This window comes from Hyperoodon ampullatus (assembly GCF_949752795.1).
Source record: "Hyperoodon ampullatus genome assembly, chromosome: 8".
NCBI classification, from domain to species: Eukaryota; Metazoa; Chordata; class Mammalia; order Artiodactyla; family Ziphiidae; genus Hyperoodon; species Hyperoodon ampullatus.
The window spans coordinates 14,432,135-14,460,004 of NC_136921.1; the positions used below are offsets into that span (position 1 = coordinate 14,432,135).

Genomic DNA, 27,870 nt, shown 5'->3' on the forward strand with positions numbered 1-27,870 from the left:
AGAGTGTCGAGAAGGTCCGCTTGCCTGAGTCTACATCATACATCCCCAGGCTGAGCTGGGGAGTGGAGATGGGGGGAATCAGGTCCCTCTGGCTATTGTGATAGGAATGGACACCACTACACACCAAGACCACACCCAATGGGTGAATTCTTTAAAACAAGAAATCAGGATGCTAATAGGAAGCACCACTCCCCAAACAAGGACAAACATAGCTGTAAAAATTAATAAAATAATGTGAGTCTGCCTTAACAATCCAATCCAAGCATCTGAAGTAACTTTTCCCAAAAGACGAAGGTTCATGCAAAGACAGGCACTTCTCAACAAGGATTCCAGTAGCAGAGAAGTACCATATCTAAAGGTCTTATAAATGAAAAGTCTTTATAAGGTTTTAAACTGGGTTAGGTATAAAGATGCTGGTTTCATCTTAACAAGATGCCATGTTGTCCCTTTCTTAGAACCACCCATTCAATGGGTCTTCTGCCCAATAACCAGACACTCAAGAACTAGAATATTCAGATACCAATAACTTGAAACCAACTTATTGCTAGGAATTAATTGATTATATCAACTTGGGGCTAGAAACTGGCCCCAACATTTTTTTTTTAATCTGTTAGTCTCTTAAAGGTTATTCTTCATCTCTACCATCACCCCTTTGCTTTATTCAGATGTTGATTTTTACTAGTTGAAGATGTAAGAATAAAGAATACAGGTTTACTGTGAACTAAAGACAAACAGCTTATTGAAGAAGTTTAAAGATAATACTATTTTATTATATTTGTTGACTGTTGTATTTATAATTCACACAATTACTAAATCTAGCATAAAATTTAGACTATTTACTTTTATAGCTCTCTGGAACCATGCTTTATCTCATCTCCAAAATTAACTTACTTCACAAAGACAGAGCTGATGAGTTATAAATTTCAACATATGCTTTACTTGTCACGAATGAAAGCAATACATATTCATAATTGTCCCCCAGAGGTTTCTTCATATAGTTACTGTTACCAGTAAGGGGAAATTATTTTTCTACAAAATAAAATTACATGAATGTAATGCCTATAATTTTTAATTGAGACTATGTATTCTGGTAAATTAGGTTTGTTGGTTGTATATATAGATATTTTTATTTCCAAAATATTAATTTATTGGATAAATGTGGAGTAAACAGAACACTGTCCAGGCCAACTAGAAGGTTTCCAGAGCTGCCAGTGAGATGCTTTTGTTTAGCATGACAATGTGATAAAAAATTGAGATGGGTTTTTATGATACAATGGGCGTTTAAGATTTTCTTTAATTCAAGGTGTAACTTGTCGCATATGCTCATAGGTCTTATAAACTTCTTGTCTTGATGACGTACATTTAAAAAAATAGTAAGAACAAAGTAGAAAAGATCTACAGTTTTTATATATGTAATTGTCTGTGGTTATGTTCTCAATCAAATACTCCTATAATATGTCATCTTATAAAGCAAATATGAATGCTACTGCTCTAAATATGTACAAATTTAATGGCCTACAATACTTGCTAGTTGCCTGGTGGAGACAAGGAAGAAAGTAGATCTAACCCTTCTTTTCAAGGAAGTGATAATATCTATAAATCTTCCTCTTCCAATTTCAAAAACATGCATCTTTCCCTAACAGTCTTTGTTGTTCAAAGCCATTGACCAGATCTTTCTAAATGAATTGGGAGGCTGTCAGCAGTTTTAATAACCAATATCTGCACAATCAAATCACCAGGTACGATACAGTAATTAATGTGGCTTGGTATCCTGGATACCTAGAAATTCATGGCCAAGAAGAAGCTATTGCCTTTCACTGGCTTCTCACAGTCTGTACTGCCCATTTCTAAACTGGGATGTAGAAAAGAGGCTGGTCCACTCAGCCTCCTGACTTCTCTGACTGCACGTGCACCATGCGAATAAATGGAAATGGGGCCACTGTTCTCCTGTGTCAGGACAAGGTCAGCGTAAGTAGGAATACCAACTGGCAGGCATGTAACATCTAGTGAGTTCCTAGTCCAGAGCTGCTTTCTCTGCTAGATCAGGTGGCAGGTGACAGGTGGCAGAAAAAGAAATATCCTGAAAGTTCATTTGCTATTTGCAAGTCAGGGAATACTACTGGACTAGAAGAATGGTCTACTGCTGCTTTAGAGAGTATTTCATAGACATTTTGAGGATGCTGATTTCCTAGAAAGGAAAAGCTCTGAGTTCTGTACTGCAGTATATAAAAAGTTATTGCCAAATTCAACCTGGGTCTGTGGTTTACAAATTTTTTTTGTGGGGGGGCGGTGGGGAGGAAGAACTACATATTCTGTGATTGCAGGTCTCATCTGCAATCTGTGAATAAGGTGAATAAGACAGATGACATATAGCAACCATTAAATAAATGTTTCTTAAATAAATGAAAAAGTAAATGAGCAGTAGATATTTTTTTTTATGGCAGTGGCAGACAAATTCATTTTGAAGAATTTTTCTGGGTCTTTGTGGTTAAAAGCCTAAAGGAAGACCGTTGAAAGTGATTCTTTTAAATGCAGCTAAATTTTGCTTAAGCAAAACCAAAATATGAAAATCTGGGTTCACAAAACAAATTAATTAAAAGGTGATTATATGCTTCACAATTACATGGGAATATGACTTAATGCAGGGTATTCCTAAATTCTGGCCCATGGTGTTTTCTCAGGTTCACGCTGAAAGGAGAAAAATCAGCTCAGTGTATTGTTCTAAAGAACTGTCCTCTGTTCACAAATTGACCTTCCTCCATTTCTGTGGTTAAAATACTTAACAACAACAACAACAACAAGATAATGAAACTAGTCTCTACTTCCAGTTAATTATTCCTTTTTAATGCTCTTAAACTTGCCAAAATAAAGTTGCCAACCCTAAGTTGGTTCCCCAGCTTTTTGAAAAATACTTTATTCGTTTGTGAAATCCAAATAAGATTCATTTTATAAAAGCATACAGCATTTTTAAAGAAACCTACATATTGAATAAAGAAGGATAGTGTAACCTGGGCCTTAATTACCCATAATAATAACAGCCAACAAGTTTTGAGTCGGTGCTGAGTACTGCTCTCAGGCCTTTTAAAAATGGTGTTAATCATCTAACTTTCACAGTAGCCCAAGGAGAAAATATTATTTTTATCCCCATCTTACAGATGAGGAACTCTAGACACAAACAGTCCAGTCCTTGCCCGAAAAGACAGAAAATACAGCCAGTAAAATGGTAGAGATGGCCCCATATATTCTTAAATTACAAAGAAACTGAGCCATGTGACACTACAACCAATACAAAAACATTGGTTGTTAATATAGTCTAATGATTATAGAAATGGAGTTTCAGTCAGCATACAGATTATAAACTCCTATCCAAGACTCACAGTATTTTATATTTAAATCAGAATCCTCCCAATCTTACCTTATCAACAAAATTCTTGACCTATTTTTAGCTTCAGTACACAGATACTGCTTCAAGCAACATCCTTGTTTCTTAAGCTCTGTTCTATTAGCAAATACCAGAAAACAAAACAAGAAAATATGATGTTTCTAATGGGGCATTTCAACCAAGTAGGGGGTGAAAGCACAACACTGGTAAATCTAGCTATCAGGATTAAGCTAATTTAGGGAAAATTCAACCTTATAGTGAACAAATCAAAAGGTATATTTCAGTCCACTTATTTTTTAAAAAAGTATAAAAAACCCAGTTTCCAAATGCTACAAAAGTATAACACTCCATATTTTTTTAAAGGCTTTAAAAAATAAATTTAAAAAGTATTACTACCCTAGCTTCCAAATGTAGGGTCTTATTTAAAATGAGATCACAAACTTTAGTGAGAACTCACATATTCCTCTGCAGAGTCAGAAATCCAAATATAACATCAATTGGGCAAAGAGGTAAATTAGTAAGTATAATCCATAATAAATGAAAAGCAAAACTAGACTTTTTGATCACAAGGCCAAAAAATTTTTTTCCCAAGTTATCCACAAACTGGAATCAAAGACAAAAATTTTGGCTTTCAACGTCTATCATACTCTTGTAATGGTAAAAATGATTTGGCAGGTTAAGGATAGGTTTCTAATCATCCTATCTTCTACTTAACACCATTTACCAAAATACTGCACTGCGTTAAGGGAATTATCTCAATGGCAACGAAAAAGAGATCTTAACACTAATAACTTCTGGGTCCCTCCGAAAATATCAGTGAATCTAGAGCTTATGCAGTTTAAGGAAATTTTGTGGATTTCCACCCCTCAATCCTGACAGCTGGGGTGTGCACATCCGATCTGAATACTTTGTTAGGCATACAGGAACCGAATTTCTGACACTGCAGGTAACTCCTGCACAAACTCTTCTTTCAACTTCTGGCATCTGGTCAAGTACCCATCCCTAGTCCACATGCCCTAGAAAAACACAGGAACCAGTTCTAGGACGTGGTTATCCACCTAGCACCCCACGCTCCGCCCCGAGACTACTCGCCTCTCGCCCTAGCTCAGCCCACCCCGGCCTGCCCAGCCCAGCGGAGCCGGACCCAGCCTACTACAGTCCTACTGCTCCGGCTCTCCGAACTTCCCCCGCCCACTCCGTCCACGAGAACTGGACCCCGTCCCTCCCGCGCCGCGCTCCACCAATCAGCAGCCACCTCGTCCAGGATCCAGTCTCCTACGATACCCTTTCAAAAAGTCAGCTTACACCTCCCGCCTCAGTCCCGCCCCTTTCCTACCTCCCCGCCCCTCTGGCCCCTCCCACCTCCCCAACTACCGGTTCCTCTCCTCCCCTCCCGCTGCCCCCTCCCGCTCCCAGGCTTCGCCCCGCCCCACCCGGGACAGAGCACTCGCTCTCTTCTCGCGAGATCTGAGCGTCCCCCGCAGCGGCCGCTAGCTTCCCCTTCTCGTCCTCCCACCCCCCTCCTCCCAATCTCTCCACTCTCCGGCTCTCTTCCCTCCCTCCTCCCCCCTCCACCCTCTGGGCCGGATCTCGTCTCGCTGAGGCGGAGGAGGAGAAGGAGGAGGAGGAGGACGTTCGGCCTGCGCAGTGAGATGTTTGTCCGTCGCCGCCGCCGCCGCCATCGCGGAGGAGCGCGATAAAGGGAGCCGAGCCGGGCGTGAGGGGCATCCCGTGGAGCCGCCGCGCCAGCGCAGCCCCCCAGCCAAGCACGAGCCGCCGGAACCCGAGCCGCCACCGCCGCGGCCGCCCAGGGGCCGGCCAGGTCCCCAGCCCAGCCCGGGGGCCGCGCCGCCGCCCCCAGCGTCGCCCCTCGCTTGCCCGCCCGCCTTAAATGTGACACCGGCGCCTCGGAGTGCGACCCGAAGCCGCCGCCGGGGAGGGGACGAGCACCATGTCGAATCTGAGCAAAGGCACGGGCAGCCGGAAGGACACCAAGATGCGGATCCGGGCCTTTCCGGTGAGTCTCTTCTCGGCGCCTGGGACCCCGGGTTAGGGGCCCGGCCGAGAGCCGCACGCGAGGCCCGGGCTGAACTCCCCCAACAGGCCGCAGGCCCGGCCTCCCCTCCCCCACGCCGCCGGCCGCGGGGCGCTAGCCTTCCCGGCAACTGGGCGGCGCGGGGCCCCGGCGCGGCCGCCCTCCCGGGCCGTTCCCCGCGCCCGTCGCCCGAGTCTGGCGCCGCTCCCCCGCCCCGGAGCTGCGCCTCCGGTCGCCCTGCGGGCGTCGGCTGCGGCCGGGGCCCCTTCGCTGGTCCCAGAACCTCCCCACGCTCCTGGGGTGTAGGCCCAACCCCTAGTACTCCGCTCCCGCTCGGTTCCCGGGACTCCCAGCCCTGCAGGGATGGGGACTGTCCAAGTCCTCCTTGTATGGGGCGTGTGTGTAACTTCTCACGTGGGGTTTCGCTGCGGTTGAAAAAATCACCCATCCTAAAAGATGACCAGCCCAACGATGAAGGGGACTGTCCTCTCCCGTTCTCCCCCTCCTCAGGAAGGGCTATGCCATCCACCTGCTCCCCATGCAGTGACAGTGGTTCCACGTAATGCCCCATACTAATATACCAACAACGTCCTGTGTGTTTACAGCATCTTTTATCCACAAGCTTCCAAAGCACTTTACAAACTCTCTTGTGCAGGAATTGCCTTGCCAATCAAGGGGAAATAAGAGAAAACAAATTGGACGATTGGTTCTCCATTTCTTAGCCATGGAATCCCAAAAGAATGAGTAGTCACCACCCTGAGTTGCTTTACTCTTAGGGACAGCAAACGTAGTCTGTTTAGAAACTTTTTCTTTTTTAGCATTACGTTGAGTCATACTCTTGCAGTGTTTAGTATATAGGGTATAACTTTGGATGTCATATCTGATTCAGATAGCCAATGGCAAACAATTAAAGTGTACTGTTGGAACAGAGGAACTGGACACACTTGCTCATGTCGCTACAGTAACAGGTATATGTCAAGATAGACAAACTACCAATGGAACAGAAGATTTTAAAACAGTAAAACTAGAGAAAGATCTTGGGTTTCCTTTCTTAGAATCACAAACACAGTATATCATGCGAGGAGGGAAAAGAGGGTTTGTATTCACTTCATGAAGCATGCTTTTTCTAAAGTGTAGTTTGCACTTTAGAGGGAAGACTTATTAATATAATTGTCCTAGTTGAGTGAGAAAGCGACCCAGAGAACTTGAGGACCTCTCTGAATTCTTAAAATGTAGAAGGAAATACACCTTATGCAGAACTCTGAAGTTGTAATAACATAAATATTAATATCAATGTGAAGAGTCTTCAGGCTTTATGTAAATAAATGTAGGATATACTCAGGAGAATTAAATGTTTTGATGCTCATTAAAGGGATATTATATTTTTGAAGTTTTTATTCCTAAGTAATCATGAGAAAGTACGAAGAAAGTGAGAAATGTTGACAGAAGAGAACTGATGAACTTCATGTGCACGTTTTTCCTTATAATGAAACAATGAACTGGGTTTATGAATTTGTGAGTAATGTTAGTTCTCCTGCTAAACCAGTGCTGAATATTTTTAGCAGAATCTAGAATTACTCAGAATTTTAAATAGTTTAATACAAGAATTTTTAAAGAAAAATTAGCCATTCTTAAAGTCTGAGTTCTTCGAATTCACATTATTACTAAAATGTGGAGTAGTTCACATCTGACATCAGCTTACTTACGTGGATATTCTGATTAACCAGTTGTACCTTTATGTGTAGTCAACTCTTTGCTCTCTTGGTTTTGCCTGTTCCTACCTGTTCTTCCATTCCTTCATTCATTCAACAAATATTACTGACGACTGTGTGCCAGGCACTGTCCTAGGATCTTGGGATATATCGGTATAGTTTGAAAGACCAGTATCCCTCCTTTCTGGATCTTGTATTGTTGGGAGGAAGTGGTTGGAGAGAATTTCATTATTCCTTTAGCTGAAGAGTATAATAGTATGCTACTGAAACTGATTTTTTTTTAAGCAGCATTATGTTCATGAGCTAATTTAGATCCTTTCTGTCTATAACTTGTTGCCCTCTAAGTTTTTCTAAAATCCTTAAATGAAGTTTGTTAAGTGGCTAGTGTTTGATATTCAGTACTTAATATCTGCTAATTTTTAAAAGCATTAAGATTTTTTTTATTTCTTAAGTATTAACATCACTCATAAGTAGTTCCTACTGAAAAGAACCATTATATTTTTTAATGTATAAATTTTAAAGTCATAGTTCTTTGATCCTTCATTAAGGATGGATACATACCTCAGTGGTGTGGTATTTCACTGATGAATTTGGTAACTGAGTGCTTCTAGAACTTCAGAATTTTTTTTTTCTTCCAGGTTAGAAGTCTTTTACAGAACTATAGTCTGCATGGATTGCTAGTCAGAAGTAGTAAATGCATATTATTCCATAAAGAAAATACTGTGTTTATATGTACTCTTGTGTGCATACTTAAAACTATTGTATTTTACATTACCATTTGAGATAGACAGTTACTCTAAGGGAAGTTACAATGTAATCGAAAGCCTCAAGTGCTCTTTTCAGAGTGTGTTTTATAAAATTGATGTGTAAAAAGTATAAAAATATGTTTCGGGATTGTTTTGTTTTCATTGCAAAATAGTAAGTGAAGGTACAGGATATTTTGTAAATGTGTAAACCTACTCCAGCTATAGTCCCATCAGTAAAATCAGTTTCTGAGAAATTGGTTCTTTTTAAGGTGGGAAACAATGAAGAGCTTTCTGTACTTACAGATGGGTGATGGAGGAAATATTTATTCCAGTTTGTAAACTTCCCTGCAGTGGACAAAATACATATCATTTCACATCCTTTGGGGGTTTTTGGTACTCAGAGTAACAGCAAGGGCCACAAAACTCTTTTAAGGAAGAAGTCTGTGGTTGGGAAACTTCTGGAAACGATATGGATTTGGACCAAAGAATGCTGCCCCCGGAAGTTCCTGGTCCTCTTTCCTTGCTGTTGCCGTGTGTCTCACTCCTGAGCTTTTATTCCACTATGTAGGATTAGTTGCTGTCAGGTGAACCTTTTGTCCTTATCTTTGAAAAGCCATTACTCACCATCTGTACTGTCCACTGTTTGTCCACATGGGCTTGAAAAGCCTGATTGGTTTGGAGGGGATATGGTTGAATGGAAATACTGGTCTCCTCTGATTTGCCTTCTTGGCTGAGCCTTCAGAGTTTAGGAGACGTGTTATGAAAGTGATTGTCTTTAGAGTGTGATCTGGAAATGGTTTCAATTATTGGTTTATAGAAGCATGCTAAATCATGATAATGAATCTCTGGTTGTGATGTCCACTCCATAGTTCTAGCTGAGCTTCACAGAGCACCACCTGTGTGGCGTGAACAGTTGCTGATGTAGAAGTTATTAGATGGAACCCGCAAAATGACTGAGATTAGAAAGAGATGAATTTTAAGATCATTTGTGATGTACTTAAATACTTAAGAGCACAAGAATTTAACGACAAATGGGGACAGTTAATGTTTTGTTTTGTTTTGTTTTCCTGGCTATAGTGATATTTGCTAGATATGGGGGAACAGCTTTGATCTTCAAAATAGGTTTCTCTTACTTAGGGAAAGTAGTTGTTGCCTAGAACTAGATGGACTGTACACATAGAGAAAGGCTGAATAATAGTTTTGGAAATCACACAGGGCGGGGAATTAACTATAGGTTTGTTTTTCATTCTCTGGTATTTTGTTACAGAGATGTTATGGAGTAAGATATAACATTCATTAAAGTGTTGCTTTCGCTTAGACTGATTTTGTTCTATTTAATGGTTTTAGGACAGTCAGCTGTGTTGTAGCTGTTAGTACCTCTCAGGCTTTAGAAGTTTAAAAATAAAAAGATAAAGTAGTTACCTATAGAAGTGTTTATTTTGCGTTATCTCCCTAGAAAGTTCACAGGAGCCAAGAAAATTATTACTGCCAAATTATTAGTACTAAAGTTACTGAATTTGAAACACTTTTAGTAGTATAGAATATAATGTGAGAATTTGGCCTTTTAAATAATACACTAGTCACAAAGTCAGTTCTTTCAAACAAAATAGAGAAAGTGTCATTTGTTTGTACATCATTCATTCATTAAATGTAGCTAAGTAATAATAGCATTTCTCTATTTCAACAATATATAATTAAGACTAGAAAAAGTAGTATTTCTTCCCTTTGTGTTATAAATTGGGAAACCTTAGAGATAATTTTTTGCTGTTATCTTTATTCAAGAGTATCTGGGTGTTAACAGTTTTGTTAGATTTTTATAAAAGTTATTGGACAATTTGTAGTTTTAAATAATGGAACTTTGAAAATAGTTCTTGTTTGTCCATTGTAAAGTCAGCAAAAAAAGTAAAAGTGCTACTAGTAAGAAATCACTGAGATAAAACATGAAGTACAGTTAGTGTCTTTCTATTGTGGAAACTATTCAGTAGTAGTCTGTCAAAGCTATGAATTCATTTTAGTAGCTTTTCTAATTAGAAAAGTGATGCATATTCATGATAGAAAATTTAATAAATATCTAAACTTATAAGTAAGGAAATAAATATCACCTGTAACCCTACCACTTGGAAATAAGCCATATTAACATTTTGATGTGTTTCCTTTTAATCTTTCATAAATGTGTAAGCACACAGTAAAATTGAGGTACGACCTTTTCATATGCTGCGTTTTAAAAAATATATAGTATCTCACTGTACATTCATTTCCATGTTAAATATATTGAAAACATGATTTTGAATGACTGGGTAATACTCTCCAGTACCTTGGCTTATACATTTCCCTACTGACAGGTATTTTGATTGATTCCAGTGAATTCGTATTTTCTCTATTATAAAGAATGCAACTGTGACTATTTAAGCACATAAATATTTGAGCCCATCCATGATTATGGAATTACTGGGCTCGACATAATCGATACATATTACCAAATGGACCTCCAGAAAGGTAGGAGTAATAATAATACCACTCACCGAATGCTTATCATATACCATACACTTGTTCTCTGTACTTTGCATGTATAAACTAATTTCATTTGCACAACTCTATAGAATACTACTATTATCATCTTTCTTACCTAAGAGCCCTTGAAAGGTTAAGTAGTTTGCTTAAGATCCCTTTGCTTGTAAGTGGCAGAACTAGGTTCTTTCTAACCTAGGCAGTCTGGCTCTAAAGTGAATGCTTTAAGAATTAATTACATCTCTCAGGCTTGTATCAGTAATGTCTACCATGTAGCAGTGTCTTAGCTAACATATCTTTAATTTTATAGGTGAAAAAAATTGTACTTCAATGCTTTATTTTGCATTTCTTTGCCTACTTGAAAGAGTAAAACTATGGATAGTCTGTAGGGAATTTTCATTTAGTTTTACATTAGAGTATTCAACATATGTTTTAGAAGTATGACTAAAAAGTAAAGAGACTGAGAGCATAATAGTTAAGAGGGTGGGCTCTGGACTGTCAGAGTTTGAATGTCAGCTCCACCTCTTTCTTGTTGTGTTATCTTTAACAAGTTACTTAACACTTCTAGCCTCAGTTTTCTCCTCTGTAAAATTAGAATATTTATAAGACCTATCTTACAGGGCTGTTGTGAGATTAAAAAAAAAAAAGTATTAGAACAGGACCTAGCACACAATTAACTATTGTTATACCAACATTTAGCCATGATTATGCCACAATTTATATATTAAAATTGAATGTTATTTTTGTAACTTTATTTACTGTACAGTTATTTTAGTGATGCCGCCATTTTTGGTGCTTACATTTTTAGAACTTAGATTCTGAAAAGCTTACAGAATCAATCTGTGAACCACATTAAGAACTCAGTGTCAGAGGATATAGGTTTGGTACCACTGGGGTGCTTCGAAAGCATGCCACTGGCTCTTGGGTGGGGGGTAGATTCAAAAGAGAAGATCCAATAGTGATTATCACATAATCATTAGAATAAGTATGTAATCTTTCTGGGGTAACTTTATTGAAGGAGTAAACACTCATTGGTGTGTACATTCTAATATCTACATTAAGTGTTTATCTAAAAATACATTTTGTTTTTATTTCCTTCCTTTTTTTCTTCCACCCTCTTTTTTGTTTCACTCATGAACTAGGCTGTGCTCCCTGCGCAAAGCTTATACCAGACACCCTTTTGAACCTCGAAGTACTTAGCATATAGTATTAGACACAGTGTGGGTGGTTAGTGAATGATCGATTAAATGAGAAACTAGTCCTTTAAGACAAACCATTGAACTCTTTTCAGCTGTAAGTGAAGTCTTAATTTGTAGGTCATTAATGATCATGTGGCTCTTCCCTTAAAGGTTACTCAGCCTAATCTCCTGAAACTGTAATGACTTGAAAGTAAAGGTAGTATGTACTGGCAGTAACCTTGGATTTGCGTGTCAGAAGACTTAATCTCTGGCCTAGTCTTTTCTGTTTACTAGCTGTACTCTACATTTTATTCCTTCCACCATGACACCTTCCTCCCAGCCTGTTAACTATACATGGTGATCCCCTACTTCCATTGCAGGTTGACTACCCTGTATCATCAGCCTGTTCTGTGAATTCTTTTCATCTGAAATTTACCTTTGCCCTGAGGATACAGGCTTATATTCTTGAATTGAGGTGTCTTTTTTCCTTATAATCCTTGAATCACTGGGCCCAGATGCCATTTATTGCCACATTTATGATCCTTTTGTGTCTTGGGCGCTTGTGAACTATTCTTTTGAGTGCTTCTTGTGACCATCTCCTAAGTTCATACACGTGCTCCCTCAGTCACTGAAGACTTCAATACCTTATTCACAGACATTCTCTCTAGCTTAACTTGTAACTTTATCCAATGCATGTGGGCAGAGTCATTCTTTTATTCATTCTAAAGTGTATTTATTGTGTGTTCCTACTAGAGGTCTGGCACGAAATATACAGTGATGATCAAACAGATCTGGCCTCTTCAGTGATCTACAGTGATCTTCACTTTGTGTTGGAGCTTGTCATCCCGCTACTTTAGAAATCTTAAACTTCAATATTACATTGTATACTAGCTCCTTCATTTATTAGATGTAGGACTTGAACAAGTCACTTAACTTCTGCCTGTTTTGTTTTCTCTTTTGTAAAAGGGAGAAAACAATATAATACCTACCTCATAAGATGGTTGTAAGGATAGAGTTAATACATATAAAGCTCTTAGTGTCAGGCACATAGTAAGCATTATAAATAAATACAAGCTGTTATTATTTATTCTATCCTACTTGTTGCTTGTTTCCTTCTCACATTAAATGTGCTCTTGGATTTCAAGAAGACCACTTTCATTCTCCCAGGCTGTGGCGCCTGTTGCTAGTTGCCCCTTCTTTCCTACTGCCTCCCCAGAGCAAGGCCAGAAATATCAGCAAAAAGCATCTTGAACCATTCCATTCATCTCCCTTCACTGCTCATATTTTTTAGACTATTGTGCACTCCCGGAGAAAATTCCAAGACTGTGGTCTCTAAGCTAGCTGGACTCTCAGTGCCTCTGGGCGATATTTTTGTGTCCCTGGTAAACTCCCTCTCCCCTTTCCTGCATGAGCTATTTCAGACTTTAATCACTGTCCTTAAGCTCTTTATTGAGAATTCTCTTATCTCTCTTTTTCAGGAAACTTAACTACTAAAGTTATCTTGTGTAAGTTCCTTCAGCTTGCTTCTCTTTCAGTTATATTCATTAACCTGTATCTTTACTCATTCTCAACTCCTTCCCTTGGGTCTCAGAGAAGGAAGATGTTCCTTTTTCTGTCTTCCCTACCATGGTAACTACCATACCATCTCCCTTCATAGCCAAAATTCTTCAAATAGTCAGTATCTCCTTTATTAGAACATGATTTTCTTTAGAGGAGGCAGCAGGTCTTTTTGTATTGATCTTTGTCAGTGCTGCACAGTAGTAGCCAACAATGTTGAATGAATAAACTGACAAGACTCTGGTTTGTTTTCTCATCCTTAAGATGGGAACTATGGCAATCTTTCTCACAGGTTAATTGTGAGGGTTAAAAGAAATAATGTCAGAAAGTGCTTGCTAATAAACAGTGGCATCATTGAGACAGTTAAAATGATTTTCTAATCATAAAGTTAGTATTTTCAAGTAAAAGTAATATGTTTCATGTAGGACATTTATTTTCAAACTTGTATAGGGTCTCCAGGACCCAGGAGGCCTAGGAGGAGTGGAGTAGGTATCTTCAGAAGTTTCCCTCTCTAGTCATTTAGAACAGTTTGTACATTGTTCTATGTGTAGAAGATTTCTTTTTTAAAAAGTTCTCTATTGCTTTAAAATCAGTCATTAGTCCAGCCTTTTTAAAGTTGAGGAGAGTCCTACTTTCCCATGTTGGTAACATTAACCAACTGGGAAATTGAGAACTGATCCTGTAGTTGTTGTAACCACTAATCCAGAGCTTTTGCTACTAGAAGAGCTTTTGCTCTTTATTTTTTTAAGTCAATTTTAAAGTTGAAAATTAAGTAAAATTTCTTAATTTGACTTCCATTTATCTAGTGATCATTGAGAAAGGAATGGACCTGAATTTGCTCTTTAAATGAGAAAGGTTACTGCTAAGCAAATGAATAAAGACTTCAAAGGGATATCTTTTACCTACTTTAAGAAAATACAAGATTCCTTAGAGACGGTTTTCTATAAAAGCAAGCCGTCATTGCTAAGAGGAATGCTTTAACGTACTGATTGCAAGTCATCCTTATCTAAAGCAGCTCTTAACGGAGCAACACTTAGCCTCTTCTATTTGCCCTGTCCTCTTGAAAGTAATCATGAAAAATTCTTTTTCTCCTTCCCTTTTCAATTTATTTAATAGTATGAGAAGTTGCTTTATAAGATGAGTAACTACAACTTGTTCAGTGTCTACCTCGTGTTAGGCTCTTTGAACTATAATTATCTCAAATTCTCAGAACACTCTTTAGATGTTACTTCTGTTTTAACTCTATCCTGGGGCTCAGAGAGACATAGTAAAATATGTGTATTACATATATACCTATGGAAGGGCAGAGCTGGAATTCAGATCCCAGGTGTATCTGTCTCAAAAATTCATGTTCTTTTCATTACACCACACTGCCTTAATTATATTCCGTTAAGAATTTGCTAGATTCTGAAATATTTACTTTCATAATAGGAATATATTGGAAAGTTAATTCTAAGCTTGCCGTTTAAATGATTACCCAGGGGCAGATCCAGGGCCCCTGAAGCTTGTACACTGCAGTACTCTTTATAAAAAGGATTCAAAATTAGTTTCCAGATCTTGGAAGGAGCTTTTGCAAGCTTTAAACCTCACTAGATTCAAAGTATATGCACCTCTCATAAGAGAATACAAGTTATAAAAACTTTGAATCGATGGATGCCTATGTTGTTCAGTAAAATTTGAATATATAAATTGCTTAAGGGGGTCATAGTGTGTATTGACTTGAATAAAGCAGTCAGAATCATAATCAATAGGAAAGATATATTAGTTGACGTATTTCTAAGTTAACACTTCCCTTTTTAAGTTAAAGACTAATAGTACACATTTTTAAACTTTTTTCAATTAGAAATTTATCTTGTTAAATATATGTTTAGGGCCTCCCTGGTGGTGCAGTGGTTGAGAGTCCGCCTGCCGATGCAGGGGACACGGGTTTGTGCCCCGGTCTGGGAAGATCCCACATGCCGCAGAGCGGCTGGGCCCGTGAGCCATGGCCGCTGAGCCCCCGCGTCCGGAGCGGGGGAGGCCACAACAGTGAGAGGCCCACATACCGCAAAAAAAAAAAAAAATATATATATATATATATATATGTTTAGAAAAAAGTGATTTTATGTCTTTCAGAATGTATTAAGAAGTAGTAGATTCAACAATGAAATGAATTTTGAAGTACAAAGATCAGGTAGTTTAAAATAAGCAAATGAGACATGAAAGAAGTGTATTATTTTTGATGAACGTTATCATTAGCCAAAAAAACAAGTAATTTATTTGCTCCTATTTGTTTTCCTATTTAATTTTTAAAAGCCAGAAAGGACTTTAGAGAGAATACGTTCTAATCTTATTTAATACATGGGGAAGTGGAGAACTCCAGAGGGTGATTTTACCCAAAGGATACTTATGGCTTGAATTTATGGAAGAACATGACTAGAAGCCTGATTTCTGGTTAAAAGCTCTCTCCTCTAGACCAAACTGAAATAAGCGTAATAATTCAGTGTTAATATTAGCCTGTTAATTATAAATTGATTTTGTAATATCAGACACTCAGGTGATTTGAGTTGACATGGTGTAACGGAAGGGTCCTTAGCTCAGGACACATGGATTCCTTCATTGCTCTAACTAGCTGAGTGATCTTGAATAAGCTACTTAGCTTCAGTTTCTTCATTTGTAAAATGAAGAGATTTTAATTTGGGGTTTTCTTAGACTCATTTCCACTCTTAAAATTTCAGTCTAGAAAGCGAATGCTGGTGTGTTCTCCTTTGCTCTAAAACATTTTGTGATGTTGCAAATGTCACCTCTTTAAAGCCTTAGAATTTTCTTTAGAATAAGAATGGTATATTTCAGTGGTGATGATTAAATGCTGATATGAAGCAGTGGAAAAGTTAGCTATGTTCTTACATGCTTCTTTTTGTGTAAGTTGGTAGTTTTAGAGAAATTTTGAGATTTGATATCAGATTTTTGTAATAATTTTATGTTATAGGCCTTTTGCTGTCATATCACATTTAGTTTATGGTTAGGTTCATTCAAAGACAGAGCAGTTTGTGGCAATTTGTATTGTTTTACATGTTTTTTTCTCTTTGGAGTGTGTGTAGCTGATTCTGGTATAAACTACTTTGTTACTGTCCAACAGTTCTATACATCTTTACACTTTATCATAGTTTTAGAAAAACTGGGTTTATCCATTTCAAAAATAAAAAACCATAGCAATGTAAGCTAAATAGAAGAAAGTATTGTCATTTTTTATTAAAATTCATAGTTTTAGATTGTAGGATAGAAATATGGAACTCAAACATGCACTTAGATATGAAGTATTTTTTGTCTGTAGCATTACTACTACTACTTTGAGATTCCATCCAAAAATATATGATTCTTGCTTTTCTATTATTTTTGTTTTCCAGATGAATGTTTAAGAGCTAGTTTATACACGAGCCCTTACTATTATTGGGATTTAATAGTATATTGAGAAATACAGCAAATGTTTTTATAATTTTAAAGTGTTGATCTTAGAGACATAATAACTAATCTTCATAATAGGGAGAGTCTCTATGTTTGAAGAGTTCTAGTCAAGATGATTATTGTATTCTCTGGATAAAACGTATTTCAGGGTGCCAATAGCATCTCTTTATATCAGCGAAAATAGCACCAATAGGACAGTGACAAACTTCTTGACTCAGAGAGAATACTTACGATTGCATATTATTTTTTGTGGTCATCATCAGACTATGAAATGTTACATATACATTTTTCACATATGTAAAGATCATTCACAGAGATATAGTTGTTAGAATATTGTTAGTACTCTTTTTTTTTTTTTTTTTTTTTGCGGGCCTCTCACTGTTGTGGCCTCTCCCGTTGTGGAGCACAGGCTCCGGACATGCAGGCTCAGCGGCCATGGCTAACGGGCCCAGCCGCTCCGCGGCATGCGGGATCTTCCTGGACTGGGGCACGAACCTGTGTCCCCTGCATCGTCAGGCGGACTCTCAACCACTTCGCCACCAGGGAAGCCCTATTGTTAGTACTTTTAAGTCAGTTGTGACTTAACTGGACTTTAACAGGCTAATGTGAAAGCTTGAACTTTGTCTTTGAAAGAAATTGTTCCAAATTTTTAAATTGATTTTTGAACAGCCTACTCATGTTCAGAACTGAAATGCAGATTATAATTGAACCGTCTATTGATGATTTAACTTTCTCATTGTAAATGTTACTGTTCTGTAATTTAGTGATATTAGAGGCCAGTTGAGTGTAGCTCAGCCTTAATTTGTGATTTCATAGCATTTTCCCAGGCTACTGTGCTTTTCTAATTGATAATTGTCATTATCAGTCATTACTTTTGGCAGCACAATTCCAGCACAGAAGGCTGTATGTTTCTTCCTTGTAGTAAAGAAAAAGAAATTTATTGAGCAAGTGATGGGTGTCGGATGCTTTCACAAACTTTCTTAATTGCCACACAATACACCATCTTCTCCCATTTCTCTTGTTACAAGCAGATGAGGAAAGTGAAGTTTGGAAAGTTAAATAACTTGCCCAAAATCAGAATGTGTCCCACTGGGCTGTTTCCTCAAAGCTTGGATCTTTGGCTGTCTTTTGATGGTTGAGGATGTTTAAAGATTAACTAATGAATAAATGGGATTATTGGAGACCTCATAAGTCATTGTGTAGCCATTGGTCATCAGATAGGTTCATCATCATTACTAACTCTAACGGGACTGCATTCAAAATCATCTAAGAATCATAACATGTATTAAAGAGGATACAATAAAATTAGGGAACAGAGACTTGATATTAGTCTAAGGTGCTTATAACCTGGGAGGGAACTTCCTTACAAAATTTATGGCTTAATTGTATTTATCTAGAATATTGCCATCCCTCAGATATTTGTACCAAAGCAACTATTTTGAGGCTGAAGCTCAAAATTAAGATCAAGCATTTTTCCTTGTTTATTTTTTTCTAGCTGTGTCATTCTGAATTGCCTGGAATTTCAAATTCTCACCCTTTTCCCCCACCCACCCTGTTCTAAATTTCTTGTAGAAAATTATTCACAGGGGACTAAAGACTTTTTGTCCTTTGTATGTAGTGGATGTGAAGAGTACAGTTCTCTTCCTTTTAGTTTTAATTGGCTCATGCTGTAGTTCTCCAGCTCTCAGTAATTACAGAACCTTCAAGATGTGTAAGTGTATAATAGACTGACATCCTTTTAAATGCAGCATTTTGAAGGTTTATGTTTTTGTATCTTTTAAAGTAATGTAGATGAAAAACCAGAGATGTTTGTGAAAGAAAATAAAGATTGTTAGTGTTATTTTTGTTATTGATACTTACTAACGAGGGGATTATAATCCTGGATTGGGGACAGGGAAGTGGGCAAAAGTCACTTTTAAAAAATAAAGTCTTGATTTGGTTTCTGAGAGGTCTCACTAAACCATGGACATTTAAGAATACTCAATTATATTCTTCCTTTGAAAAAGAGCTTTTGTTTCTTTTCTTGCTAAATGAATTTACTTTGCTGAACACTTTGTAACTTGAGCTTGTTGGGGAAAGATGCAGTATATATCTAAAATAAGCAGACATTAAATGTTTGTGTATATATGTAAGTGTGCATTTTATCATTTTATTGTTTTGCTGAAGCATTGTTACCAGATCCCTTCCTGACTGTATTTGTAGTTATTGCAACCTGAGTAAGTCAGTTTCATCAATGGGATTAAAATCCTGCTCAAATACTTTGGAATATTACTTTAAAGTGTTAGGGCTTTTAAATGACTCTGAGTGAAGTCTAGACTGATGTTCTTAATGGTTAACATTGATGACATTAGAGTTTATCATCTAGTCCTTTTAACTTTCATTGACAGTTAATGTTGTATTCTGTATCAAGGATGGGTGAGAAATTCACCCATCAATTCATCAGTAATGTAATTATTTTGCCACTGTTGTTAACATGTTCATTTGATGCCAGGACCAAAGCGGGTATGTAGCAATATGTACTTGAAGCCTGTTTCCTTGGGTGTATTGTTTTTGGACTTATTTGATTTAGGGAAAGACTGTAACTTGTAGATCTCCTCCTGAATGGCCTTTTTTTATCTACTATTTTCCTCCTAGTTAACATTTAGTAATAAAGTTAATGATTAAGCAGCCTTTTGAAGCATTTAGTTAGGTGAATGTGAAAATACTACTTGATATATGAAATTTGAGAGTCTTTTGCTTGTACATTATTGTACTTTATTTCTGTTTGGAAAATATATTTTTATTTTAAAATTACATTAATCGTTATATAAACACATTACATTATTTTTCAGTATCATTGTGCTTAGTAATTCAAATGTTCATGTTTTCAAAATTGCATTGGTATAACATAGGTAAAACAACATTCCCCAGACATTTGTTTATGGCCTTCTAAGTAACATTTGAAGAAAAATGCACAATGCCTCGACTATCTCATAGTCTAATGGAGGAAAAAGATTCACAAACAGATAATTATGCAGCAGTATGGTAGTGTAGTGATAGATATAACCTGAGTATTATGAAAGAGCGGAGGAAGAGTTGTTAGCTTTGCTTGAGGAGGTCAGGGAAGGATTTTTGGAGGATGTGACACCTGAGCTGTGTTCAGAAGCTATGTAAAGAATCAAAGAGGCAGAAGAGGGGTGTATAAAGAAGACATGAGAGGGTGGTGTGTGGAGGGGAGGTGTGACAGTGGACAGGAATAACCACTGGTTTAATGTTGCCAGGAAGTGAATGTAAGATAGGTAGTAGTTAGTGAAAGATGAAGTTAGAGAAGTAGGCATAGACCGACTAGATCATGAAGTGTTATGTTCCCTTTTAAAGCGCACCCCCCCCCCCCAGTTGCTAATGAGAGGTAGGTTTTGAACAGGGGCGTGATGCTGATGTGGTTATTTTAATGATTTTGAGGAAGATGGATTCCAAGAGGTTTTTAGAGTTCATGGTGGCTGGAAGGCTGTTGCAGTAATCTAGATGAAAGTTTTAGGGCAACAGTATTCAGGATGAAAGATTGGGAGCATATTTGAGAAATCTCTTGGGCCTGATGTTGGTAGCACTTGATGATTGGATGAGAAAGGGATGAGAGAGGAAAGAAGAAAAGTTAAGGCTTACGCTTCTAGCTTGTATAACTAGGTGGTTTGTGTTGCCGCTACTGAATTAGAGAATACAGAAAAAAGATTTGGGTGTGTTTGGAGAGTGAGTTTACCAGAAATTTTGGACATGATAAGTTTGATATGTGTCTGGAAAATTTGGTTGGGCATATCCAGCAGGTGGTTGAATACAGTAGTTAAGGCTTTGGGGAACTTCTGGGCTGGCAGTATAGATTTGGGAGCAATTAACATGTAAGCCACTAATTTATCTTCTTTGAGATGAGGACCAAACTTCTTGGGAAATCTGATAAGAGCTAGTGACCCACCATCTAGAAAAGAAGTGCATACATATTATATTTGCAAAATTTCATATGCAGTTTTAGGAGGCTCCAGAATCCCTTGCCAATCTAGAGCCTTGTAAATTTTAGAACCCTAGAAGTATATATAGTAGTTGTAACTATGATAATGAATGGAAATGCAGCCAGTGTAGAGTGAAAAGAAGAACCAAGGACAGAGCTCTGGGGATGAAAATGATTTAAATGACACTGGAAGAATAGGAGATATGAAGTAGGGGAATATTGTTTCTGAAGGAAGGCTACATTTTACTGACTTTCATTTAGCATAGTTGTCCTCTTAAGGTACTTTTGTTTTAGCTGTTTATTTGCTAAGCCTAAAAACTGTATTTTTTTTCCTGACATTTGATGCCCATAGATGAGAGTTCAAGAGATTCTGTCACTGTTATTCAGCCTGTGAGGGATTATACCGTAGTCCCTTGGGATCCGTGGGGGATTGGTTATAGGGCCTCTTCAGATACCAAGATCTGAGGATGCTCCAGTCCCTTACATAAAATGGCACAGTACAGTCAACCCTGTATCTGCGAGGTCCATGGATATGGAGGGCTGACTGTACTGTGCCCTAGGCTGGGCTGAATTCTACTGACATTTGCATTTAATCCTTATGATAGTCTTTTGAGATAGGTATTGTTATTAAACCCACTTTTTTTTTTTTACAAGTGAGGAAATAAATGTTTAGAAGAATTAAGTAATTTGCCCAAGGTTGCGTGGCTTATGAATTTAGCAGAGCCGTGATGCAAATCCAGGCCTGTCAGACAGCAAAATCTATATTCTCTACTAATATACTGTACTGTGTTTACCAAGATAATCAGTGATTATACTGTAATATTACTTTACCCTATTAGCACGGTGGGATGGGAGGTGAGTTCAGTGGTTTGTACTGGATTTGAGAATATGAATTCCGATTCCAGCTCTGTGATTTTGGGTAAGTCATTTAATCTCTCTCGGTCTATTTTGTTCTCCTTTGTTTGAATATTTTTATACCTGAGCAATCACCAGAAGAAACATTTTTGCTCTCTGTCTTCATTTCTATCTATAAAGCACAAATACTGAGGAAAATACTACATACCATTTTGGATTTTAAAATAACCCTTGATTTATATATGTGAGAAATGATTCTTTTATTACAGTGTAAGAGTATTTGTACAATATTTGAAGCCTCTTAGTTTATATCTTTAAAATACTTTAGTTTCTAATAGAAAATTTAGTAATTCATGCTGAATAGAGACTTTTTTTATGTTTTCTAGCTTTCATGGGATCTTATGTTACAGAGCCTGAAAAGATCATTTTAAGTTTTTGGTCAACTATTAGCAGTATAGTTATCTCTGGAGTTTTTAGTCAGCATTAACTTTACTCTTTTTTGAAATTGGTTTGAACGTTCTGCTTTATATGTTCGTTATTTAACCGCAGGGATGGTGCCTTAGCCTGCTTTATTGTAACCTCTACATATGCTGTCAGCAAACTAAAACCACATTGCACATACATGGAGTATTTGAAGCCATCATTATCACGTTGTCTTGTGGGCTTTATTTGTGGAAAGTTGTAAATAGCTACATCTTATTTATATTTTATATGGATGGCATCCTCTGTATGAGAATATCTGATAAAAATAGGTAGTAGTTTAGATGTAAGGGTGAATTCTCTTAAGGCCATTTCAGAGAAGTCTCTGCTAGACCTGGATTTGAATAATATTTGAGTAACAGGAAAGAATTTGTTTTCTGAAGAGTTCCTTTTTAAGCTCTCCAGAAAAGAATAATAAGACTCAGTTTGAGTCACCTGCTTAAGAATCCTCTTGATTGGGAGTTGAGCTTGTTTGACTGAATGAACTGTTTTGCCTACCTACTTCTTCCTCTTTCACATTCATACTCATTGTACAGGACTTGGAGAGGATTCTTTTTTTTTTTTTTTAACCACTTTATTGAGGTAAGCTGTACATATTTAATGTATGCAACTTGACGAGTTTGGAGGTAAGTATTCATTTGTGAAGCCATCACAATCTGTGCAATAAACATATCCATCACCTCCAAAAGTTTCTAGCTGGAGAGGATTTTTTTAGCTCAGTATCTTTTATCTATTTCAGGTCAGAAGTGTGCATGAATCTGATGAGTAATTGATGCATTGTTTCCCTGGTTGTGAACTTGGAACTTGTAGGTTTTTTGAGCATGAAGAGGGCTGCTTAGTCAGAGATTAGAAGAAAATCAATCAGCAGGTGTAAGTGCTTGTTATATGCCAGGTATTATTTTAGTGGCTGAGGTTATTCAGCAGTGAAGAAAATCCCTACCTTCATGGAGCTGACATTTGACTGGAAGGAGAGAGGCCAGGAAAAGAAATAATGTGAGGTTGGAATTTGAGGGTCACTAGTAGGAGGAGGCTGCTGTTGTAAATAGAGTAGCTAGTTAAAGCTTTATTTTAAGGCGACAGTTGAGAAGAGTTTTGAGGTTGATCAGTGAATGAGCCACTTAGATATCTTGGGGAAGAGCATTCCAGACAGAGTGAGTAGCAAATACCAACTTGAAGTGAACTTGTTTGCCATATTCCAAGGAGTAACAAGGAGGCTGGTGGGGCTGGAGCAGAGAGAGCAAGGAGGAAGAATAGATGAAGTCAGAGAGATTATCAGGTTGAATAAGGCTTTGTAGAATAGCATAAGGACTCTGACTTTAAGTCCAAGAGAAATGAGAAGTCACTGAGGGTTGTGAGCTGCTGAGTGACATGATTTGGTTTATGTTTTCAGAAGGTCACTCTGATTGCTCTATGATATTGGGCCAAGAGCAGAAACAAAGACCAGTTAGGAGGCTGTTGTAATAAATCTGAGAGATAATGGTGGTTTAGGAGCAGTGGAAGCAATGAGGAATTAGGTTCTGGGTACATTTTGAAGGTAGAGACAACAGAATTGCCTTTTGTTTTACAAGTGAGGTGAGAGACTATAGAGGACTTGATTACAAACTTTTTGGCCTTAGCAACTGGAAGGATGGAGTGGATATCTGCTCAGTTGGAGAAGATTGCAGGGGAAGCCAACTTAGGGGAAAAGATTAGGCTTTCTGTTCTAGACTTGATTGAGATGCCTAGTAGATTTTCAAGTAGAAATATTGAGTAGGTAGCTGAACATAAGACTGTGGTACTAAGGTGGTGAGGGCCCCAAACAGGATATATAAATTTTGAGGTTAACTTAAAGCCATGAGACCAGATGAGTTAACTTCACCTAAAAACCGAACGTGGATAGGTAAGAGGTTCAGACAAGAGGTTGGAGGTTGTGGTGATGAGTAAGAAGCAGTAAGCAGGCTGACAAATAGGAGCAAGTGGAATAGGAAGAAAAACAAGAGATTGTAGTGCTTGGAGGGCAGGTGAGGAATCTGTATCAAGTGGTAGGAGTGATCAGCTCTTTGAATTAACTGCCAGAAAGGTCAAGTAAGATGAGAAGTGAGACTTTGTTAGATTTAGCAGTGAGGAAGTCACTGGTGACCTTCTCAAGAGTAGTTTCTGTGAAATGGTAGAGATGAAAGCCTTATTGGAGTGGATTCAAGATACAACGGGAAAAATGTGACTTGGAGACAGTGAGTATAGAAGTCTTCTCCGTAGCCCTGTGATTTTGTTGTAAATGAAAAAGAGAAAAATTATGTGGTGCTGGAGTAATATGTGGGGTTGTGAGGATTTGTTTGTTTGTTTTTTTTCAAGATGGGAAACTGAGGATATTAAATGCAGGTGGAAATTACCTAGCAGGGAGGAAAATTTTGATGATGCTGGGAAGGGAGATTGCTGAAGGGAGGTCCTTGAATAGGTGAGTTGGGATGGAACTAGAGCAATACTTGATAAACTTCATTTTGTATAGGTATCACCTGGGGTTCTTGTTAAAATGCAGATATGGTTCTGTAGGTCTGGGATGGGGCCTGAAATTCTGCATTTCTAACAAGTCCCTAGATGATGTCTGTGTTTCTGGTCCCTGTGCTATAATTGGAGTATAAGAACTTGGCACTTCAAGCACAAGAACTAGCAGGTTATATTGGTATACAATCAAATAGGTTAGTGGATATGGCCAGAGTTTGTGCAGTGTCTCATCAGGTTATTTCTGTTTTTTCAGTGGAACAGGAAGCAATTCATTATCCTAGAGTGGATGGAGGAGATGGTGTAAAATCATCTAGGAAAGTAGAGTCCGTCTAGAAAAGTAGGATTGTGGGGTTGTACTAAGGGCCGACTTGTGGTTAGTGGTTATGAATTTAAATTCAGATGGATTGAATATGGTTGTATGTGTGTTATTCTGTAGTTGCTTTCAGCTGTGTGGGTGCATGTGAGGCGTAGGTGGGCAGTTGGTGTTTAGAATGGCAAGTATTTTGGAGGGGGGGAAGGGGGCAAGTTATTTATGGGTGTATCCAAGGTGCTTAGAAATGATGGACCATGGAATCTAAAGTGGGGAAGGAGGAAAATGAGAGAATGCTAGGTTAAACAAAGAAAATGTGTGGTTTTATTGTTTTTTAATGACAGATCTCCTCATCTTTAATTTGCTAAGGAGCTCTGCACATCTTCAGGAGAGGAAAATAGTGTTCATGTCCCCAATTTTGTTTCATCAAGGAACCCTTTCTGTCTCTCTGAGCTTGTATTCTACTAAATAAACTTAGGGAAAATATGTCTTACACTTTTTGGCTAAAGCAAGTATTAACATCAGGGATTATGATTTTATTTAAAGTGGAGGGTTGTGCTGCAGATAAGAAAGGAGGGAGGTGTTAAAAGGATTTGTTAAAAATTGCTTCTATCAGCTCTAAAAACTATTTTAAAATGTATCCCTTTATTTCTGTTAAAATAGATCGTTAACATCCTTGTAAGTCATGCAGATTTATAATCATAGCCATATAATAAAATATTTACTATATGGACAAATACAGAAAGATTTTCAACCATTGGTTTTTTTTTTTTTTTTTTTTTTTTTTTGTCTCTTTCTCTCTTTTGGATATTACAGATGACCATGGATGAAAAATATGTAAACAGCATTTGGGACCTTCTGAAAAATGCAATTCAAGAAATCCAGCGTAAGAATAACAGTGGTCTTAGTTTTGAGGAGCTCTATAGAAATGCATATACAATGGTTTTGCATAAACATGGAGAAAAGCTCTACACTGGACTAAGAGAAGTTGTTACCGAACATCTCATAAATAAGGTATCCAACTTTAAAGGACTGTTGCTAACTATATTGAATCTAGAAGTATTATTTTTAAAGGTTCCCGGAAGCCTATAGAAATAATAATCAATTAGTAGCTATATTATGAAACGTCACTTAAAACTTATAATCAGCTAAACCAGAATTTTTGATAATTGAGAGAAGGTGAAGTTTGTGATCTTTGATAGATATAATCTTGGAAGCAAACTTTTAAATTACATATGCTTGTTTATTAATATGTTAATTACAGATCATTATTTCTTTCTTTAAAATGCTTAATCAATCAGACCATTTTAGCTTTCTCTTCTTTCTCTATATATTTGAAAATAATAAGACTACATTGTTTAAAAAATATTGTCTAAGTCTTTTCACCAAATGAAATTAACTTTATATAAAATTTTTAAGATAAATTAGTGTTGGACTGTTAACATCATAAAATGGTTCTTTGGTTCCAAAAAGATGTATTTGTTTTTTTAGAGCAAATGTTTTTATAAAGCAGACTCTTCCACTGAAAGTATGTCTTGCTTTAAGATTGTCAGATAAGATGTAAAATACCACAGATAAATAAAAACTTCTCAGAGTTTTTGTGTGGTATTAAGGTATTTGTTTTTTAAATTTTATTTTGAAAAAAATGGAAAGTTGCATCAATAGTACAGTGATTTACCAGTTGTCAACATTTTGCCACATTTTAGCCAGTCTTTCTATTGGTACTTGTTATTACTGTTACTGGTATTATTATTATTGCTCGACAGTTAAGAGAATACGTTTTAGATTCATTTACTCTTAAATACTTTGGAATGTTTCTCCTAAGAACAAGGAAATTCTCTCACTTAACCAAAGAACAATGTTCAAAATCAGGCAGTTTAATATAAAACTGTTATCTAATATGGTCCACATTCAAATTCACCAGTTGTCCTGTGTGGAGGTGATGTCATTTATAGCAGTTTGTTTTCGGATCCAGGATCTAATCCAGGATCACACACTCAATTCCTCAGCCTTTCTTTGTCTTTCAGCACATTGACATTTTTGAAGAGTATAGGTCAGTTGTTTTGTAGATTGTCCCTCAGTTTTTGGTTTGTCTGATTGTTTCCTCATGACTAGTTTCAGGTTATGCATTTTTGGCAGGAATAATACATAAGTGATGTTGTGTCATCAGTGCATCACATCAGGAGGCACATGATGTCAGTTTATCCCATTATTGGTGATGTTAACTTTGATCACTTGGTGTCCGCCAGATTTCTCCACTGTGAAGGTACCTTTTTTCCCTTTGTAATTCATAAGTAATTTGTTCAGATATATTTTGAGACTGTATAAATATCCTGTTCCCCAAGAAACTTTCATGTGATGGTTTTAGCATCCATTGATGATTCTTGCATGAATCATTATTGCTACGATGGTTACAAAATAGTCACTTTCTATTTCTACTCTTCCTTCTGTAATTCTTTTCTCTTAAACGGGATTACATGAGCAGGTAGCTAGTATCTCATGAAGCAAGGTGATTATGTTCTTCATGCATTCAACAGTTTTTTGTTAAGTGCCTGCCATGTACAGCTTTCTAAGAAAATCTAGTAGATGCAAAGAGATATAATGCTGTCCCTTCCTAGGTTTGTTTTTGCTTTTATTCTGATGGAGAGATGATACACACATTTAGGTAACAGTGTCAGGCATTATATAATTCAATGGCAAATGAGTTGTATAGGCAATAAATGGCTTAGGAATTCAAATGAGGAGAGATTACCCTGGGCTGTAAGATTTCATGGGAGAGGATGAAATTGAACTGAGCCATGAAAAATTTGGGATATAAGTGAACAATGTGGAAGGTGTTCCAGGATGGCAGATGTCACATGATTATACAGAAGTAAACTTGGGTGATAAGTAGAGTTTGACTGAGGTGTATAATAATTTATGGGGATTAGTGGGGTATAGTGTTGCGAAGTTGGTTTGGGCACAGATTGGAGAACTTCAGTGCCAAGCTAAGGAACTTGGACTTCACAGTGGAGGTTTATCGGAGGTTTTTAAGTGGATGATAATGTGACAAAATATTTTAAGAAGAATAAGATGAGAATGATATAAATGTAAAATGGGGGGGATGTGTGCTCTAAACAGGAGAAGACCTTGAAAACTCTGCGTTAAGGTGATAGTCTAGAAATGAGTGGATGATGTCAGAAATTCTGAAGACCAGGTAGAAT

General features: G+C 37.5%; 1 protein-coding gene across 2 annotated transcripts in view; it reads left to right on the forward strand.

The window, feature by feature from the left end:
* Positions 1-5,333: 5,333 nt before the first annotated feature.
* The window catches only part of CUL3 (cullin 3), a gene marked incomplete at its 5' end in the record, with an annotated part of 97,768 nt that continues 75,231 nt past the window's right edge, over positions 5,334-27,870 (forward strand). The window contains 2 exons of one of the 2 annotated variants that reach the window (XM_079710411.1): positions 5,334-5,399; positions 25,484-25,681. In XM_079710411.1, the coding sequence (XP_079566537.1) occupies positions 5,334-5,399; positions 25,484-25,681 (264 nt within the window). The remainder of the gene's footprint in view (positions 5,400-25,483; positions 25,682-27,870) is intronic. The other variant, XM_079710412.1, reaches the window with a different exon arrangement.